General features: G+C 35.8%; 1 protein-coding gene across 1 annotated transcript in view; it reads left to right on the top strand.

Moving 5' to 3' along the window:
- The first annotated feature begins 815 nt into the window (after positions 1-815).
- side-VII (sidestep VII transmembrane protein) overlaps positions 816-6,000 on the top strand; it is a 294,862-nt gene continuing 289,677 nt past the window's right edge. Inside the window, exon 1 of the mRNA XM_028303336.1 lies at positions 816-937. Coding sequence (XP_028159137.1) covers positions 862-937 — 76 coding nt within the window. The 5' untranslated portion in view covers positions 816-861. The remainder of the gene's footprint in view (positions 938-6,000) is intronic.

The raw sequence follows: 6,000 nt of genomic DNA, 5'->3' as shown, positions 1-6,000 counted from the left end.
ATTGTTTTTCGAAATATCCTGTTGGGTGCGTATTGTAAAGAAAAGGTTGACATAAAATTATTTAAGAAATGAAATGACTTAAGTTCTTTTTAAATAAAATTTTTTTGTTCATCAATTTAATTAATAATATGCTATGATAGAGTGGCTTAAATACTAGTCAGATTAAAAAAGAACTCTATTGATATTTTATGCCTAATTATGACATGAGGTTAATCAGGCAATAGACTACTTATACCTGAGATAAATTGCCATACATTATCGCGCAGAAGTGAAGTTATTTTACGTAAGATATTTATAGCAATTGTAGAAAATGATATTTCACTTTATTTAATAATATACTTACCTGGCTCTCTTAGCGTCGCCTGAAATGAAATTTCGTTAATACGTTTACGGTATGGATGAAAATTTGAATATATTTTCGTACTTTTTAACATGAAAATAAATGATGAAAATTTACTTATTAAATCTGAATTTAGTCTGTTCCCATTTATGTTTACTGACATGTTTATAAACAGTTGTTTTTAAATAAATTTGTATACTGTTAAGCCTTTTGTGCTAATAAAAAAAAAGAAAATAGGTTTGCACCGGTTAAGCGTAATTTTTGCATAAATAATCACATTAAAAAATAAAAATGCACGTAAAAAGTGTATTTTAAAAAAGGTCTTGCTTAATTTTATTTTGAAAAATCCTGGCCACTAATACTCGTGTAGAAAAACAAAAAATCCTTACAATTTTTTCTTTTCTTCCAGATTGACTGCCAGCATCCACCTACTATGTCCCGGACGGTGCAGTGAAGTGGCGTGTCGTGGCAGAATGTCAACTGTGTGAGTGTGTCGTGTGATGGTCGAGTGACGCGCCACGATGCTGCCGCTCGGCCGGCTGCTGCTGACCGCGGCGCTGCTCGCGGCGACTTACATGGCGATGGCCGCGAAAAATGGTATGTCTTTGCCTGTTTGTTTTTTTATAACTAACAATATAGCATGGGGTGAGGTCTTAATCTGCGACGTCAGCTAGCCCCTCTAGTTACAAAACATGGCAGTTTTACTTTTGAAATCGCTTCACGAAGCAATATAAGTACATGCAAAATAGCGACGGGATAAAACAGTTCCGGAATTACAACTGTCACGCTTGTCTAGGGAAACTGTCAATTTTTATTACACGGGAATACTAGGCTGTATGGTTTTGACCTTGTTTATGTGATGAAGTGTCGTGGCAGAATGTCATTTGTGTGAGTTTCGTTATTTCCACATCTCCTCTCAGCTCAGCTTCGTTCCCAAAGCTGATGGCTATTCCAAACACATCTCTTCTCGTTTCTCCTCTCCGTTTTGGTGGAAATTACATGGCGATGGCCGCGAAAAACGGCATGTCTTTGCCTGTTTGTTTTAGGTCTTAATCTGCGACGTCAGCTAGCCCCTCTAGTTACAAAACATGGCAGTTTTACTTTCGAAATCGCTTCAAGAAGTAAATACAAAATAAGTTAGTAAATACAAAATAGCGATGGGCGAAACGATTTCAGAATCACAACTGTTACGTTTGTCTAATGTAGCTGACAGCCTTTACACGGAAATACTAGGTTGTATGGTTTTCACCATGCATAAGTGATGGAGAGTCGTGTGTTTTTTTTCGAACTAGTGCAACGCCTTTATGGTATGAGGTAGGCTTTTTAATCTGTAATGATAGTACTGTCAACTTTTGCGCGGGAATTCTAGGCTTAGGCTTTTTAGTCTGTAATGATAGCACTGTCAATTTTTGCGGGGGAATACTAGACTGTATGGTTTATGACCTTGCCTAATATATGGATTATATTTTACAATTTTTAAAATATCCAAACTTTTTAGGCTACTCCGTCTCAAAAAAATAATTCGAGATTGAGAAATTGTTTTATTGTATTATAACAATTTTGATATTTTACAAACTTCAAAAAGTCGTGTCATCTTTGAAACAACAATGCTGATACTGATGTAAAAATAAAGCTGTCAAACTCTCCCTTTTTATCACCCCCTCCTTATTATTTGAGCAACAATCTGTCAGTAAACTTCCTCCACAAAAGCATTCAGCTTCAAGGAAATAATACAGCACTGCCAACAATGAAGCTCGCCGCTTATTTTAAAAAGCATTAACTCCATTTTACTGTTATTAACCTTTCGAGAAGTTTAGTTCGTAATGAACTCGGAGCATCATTCAGCATCAACTTAATGATAACGCGTTAAACGGCGAAACACACAAAACCGATGTTTCGTGAATCATTACACAGATAGGTTAAACTTTATTGGTTTACTCGACAATCAACCTTAAAGTGTTAAGGTAAAGTCCAGAACCAGTTTCGTGTTTGTTTCGAATCTCGACAAGGCGAGTCTGATTCGTACCAACCTTTAATTTTGCGTTGGATTTGCAAAGTTTCACCAAGTCCGATCGTTATGGCGATTGCAAAATGAAAAGGTCCTTTATAGTTTTTCAATATCGAATACGCGAAGCGTCCCAAGTATTTTTTGCTAGTTCTACTCCGATATTCGTAGAATGTAATCCATTTTGGAACTGAAACACAATTTTTTGTTTTTGTGTGTTTTCCAATTCGTTCGTGCACAGTTTTGCGAGGGTTGTCCCAAACGAACCAAATGCACAGCTGATCGAAGCTTCAGTGTGGAGATTGAAGTTTTTTAAACGTTGTCAAAGTATGTGGAGTTATAGGAAAATGCAAAATACAGTTTATCTCTACATCTACCATAAGAATAGTCCATTTACAACTTCATGCTCTCAAAATGTTAACACAATATCAACTTTTGTGACAGCCCTCGTACATATCCCTAACAGAGATCCGATTTAAAAAATGGCCAAGTGGCAAAGCCTATTTCAGTTATTCTAAAACCAAGCTCACTCTGATCTCTAGTTTGATGGATCCCTTTTGTTTTGACATTGTTCGAATAAATCTATGGACGATTTGAAGTTTGAAACTTTTTTCATTTTTCAACCGAATTGTTGAACGGAGGAAATACTTTTGTTTTTTATTATTAATTATTTTAGAAACTTTTCGGTGTCGCCCTTACGTTCCCCTGCTTAATATATTAGCCAATCATAAGCGAGTACCTGACGTCACGCATCATTCACCTCTCCAATCAAATAGCTTCGAAATTCAAATTCAAAAGAACTTTTTAAAAACAGAACGAGTCTCGCGAGTGTCGTGCCCTAACAAGCGCTTCCAGCTGCTTAGCATACCATTACTGTTGATTTCAGCGCTGAATTGCCAAGGGGGTAATTTTTGCTTTGGCGTATGCGACGACCGTATCGCTTAATGATAGCTATTTTTGTAAAAAATTGGTTCGTTATTAAGAAAATGCATTTTGTCTCGTATAGCGGAATGTTTTCGTCTACAAAAAGTACATTTAAGTACCTACCTAGTTAGAAAAAAGTTATTTTTCTGGTATAAAATAGGAAAACAATGATTAAGATTTTTGAAACATAGAGCTATCACACGACTAGCTAGTATTAATTATAATCATTGCGAAAAATCAGAAGTAGCTAATTAATTGTCCTTTTAAAGTTAACTGGACAATTATTGCATGTAAAAACTTTTTATTTAAATTTTACCTATAATTATAACCTAGGTAAATGCAGGTAGAGCTAGAGGTATCATTTGCCTCTAGATACTTAAGTTCTTTGAGAATTAATTAAGGACAAACAGTAGCGTTTCTGAGAAAGCCGTATCTTGCTCATAATTTAATCTGTCAGGACAGGCCGATTACAAAAGAAACCTTATTTTGCAAATAAAAATAATTGCTTATGTATTTGACATTTCATTCTAAAATCAAATTACCTATTGATGGTCTTTTGTTACTTAAAATTTAGGCCAATGAAAGGTCATAGCGACTTATCAACTCAAAAAGGGGTCAACACTTCGCGAGCTGTCATCGCCTTTTGCGCGCTGTCAATCGGTAAACGTTACGATGTGTGCGTTGCATTATGGAGTTTCAAACAAAGAATACTGACCGCCTCGAATTGATACAGTTACGATCCCTTTCCGGGTTGATAAATGTGCGACGTCCTTTAGTGTACCTACAATCCTACATTCATTATTTTCAGCCAGTAGTTTCGAGTGTGCATTTTAATGGAGCAGCTGTAAGAATGCTAGGTGAAATTGTGGCAGGTGAAACGCTCTAAAACCGCTCAGTATGCGCCCGCCCTTCGTCGCACGTGCCCGGGCCTTCCGGGCCCGGATAAAAAATGTAATCCGGGTAAGAGTGGGCATTCCATACGACCGCATTGCGACGCCGCGGTCCCACAGGCTTTAGATAGTCGGCGTTTATTCTAATTTGGTGTTAAAATGCAAGTGAGAGATTTTTAAGGACTATTGCAATGTGTTTTTGAGGTATTTTAAATAGATTTTTATTTTTGGAAATAACATACTGAATTTTATCTGAAAATCAATTTCATCATCCTCAGGTCATTTCATCTACAGTAGAAGAGCGACCCTGTCTAAGATGCGACTGTTTGTAAATGTAGGATACCTGAAAACTAAATATAAGCAGGATACCTACTCATAAATACCGAAAAACATATAACTGGAAGATAAGTATGTCTTCAAATCAACGCGGGTTAGATGCCTTGATAAGTTTTTTCTCTTAAAACTTGTTTGTTTTTATCTAAAATGCACTGAATCGTTTTTGATTTATCCAAACTCGTATGGAAAATTCACTTTCCACATGCCAAGGATTTAACTCAACGCCCTGTATAAACTAAAAAGAAGTGTCGCCAAAAAAATTAATTCTTCCAAAAGTAGAAACACCACGCGACCGCATTGCGCCGACCTGTAGTGGAGTTTGAAACAGAAGTTATCTTGCCAAGTAATACCTAACTCAGAAAAGGCAGAGTGAAAAGAAACACTTCAAAACTTCGGTCAGACCGCGTAACGTTATTAAAACTTAGTTTAAAGCTGTAAAATGGTTTAATACAGGGTGTCTATTCTGGAAAACTACATCCTACATCCTTCTCTTTCAGTCAACAGCGTTTTTGGCTGTGCGAGAGAAATAGAGGGAAGTTTGGTAGAAAACGTTTTTCACAACCGCTCTGTTTTTAATCGCGTTGTGTCAGCCATAGTTTTTAGTAGTTTTATGTGTTTTTCAAAGTTTTTCTGACTTTCCTCCGCGCTAGTTTATGGCAGTAATTGAATAAAGTTTGGTCGTATATCATTTAAATTTATTGCATCAACATAGTCTTCCTTAGATGGCACGCCAATGCAATGTTTTGCTTTCTTTTTCTATGAACGCTGAACTAGTTTTTGCTTTGAGTTCATTAGTGTACATTCTGATGTCATTGCAATTTGAATGTGACTTTCATGGATGTATATTTTCCCTACTTTCAAGTAATTTATTGAATTCAAAACTACTGAAACTCAAATTATTTCGCTCGCTTATGCGCGATAATAATTTTACATAAGTAAAAAAATAATGCTTTATTAGGTACCTACGTAATAGACGTAATCTAAACGCGTGGAGAAACGAAACTGCTTACTGTAAACACAGTCGCATTGTTTTTTGCATAACATTTTTTAATTGAATCTAACAAATCACTGCCATAACAATAAACTCTTTATTACACTCCAGCTTGCGACAAATTCCAAACCCCCGTCACCTTTCGTTTTAATTTAGAATTCTGTAAATGTACGGCTACAAATCAACAATACGAACTTTCGTATAATACTTATAGACCCANGATGGCAAGCCAATGCAATGTTTTGTTTCTTTCTTTTTCTATGAACGCTGTTTTTTGTATGAACTAGTTTTTGCTTTGAGTTCATTAGTATACATTTTGATGTCATTGAAATTTAAACAGGACGTCCATGGATGTATTTTTTACATTACTTTCAAGTAATTTATTGTACTTAAAACGACTGAAACTGAAATTATTTCGCTCACTTCATGTAAAAAACAATGTTTAGGTAGGTACGTAATAAACGTATTCGTACTAAACGTAAACGTAATAAACGTAAACGTATTCGTGTGGAGA

The sequence above is a fragment of the Ostrinia furnacalis genome, unplaced genomic scaffold (genome assembly GCF_004193835.3).
Source record: "Ostrinia furnacalis isolate ACB-3 unplaced genomic scaffold, ASM419383v2 OfSCF1232, whole genome shotgun sequence".
In the NCBI taxonomy this organism is placed as follows: Eukaryota; Metazoa; Arthropoda; class Insecta; order Lepidoptera; family Crambidae; genus Ostrinia; species Ostrinia furnacalis.
This window is presented reverse-complemented; position numbering and strand designations above follow the sequence as displayed.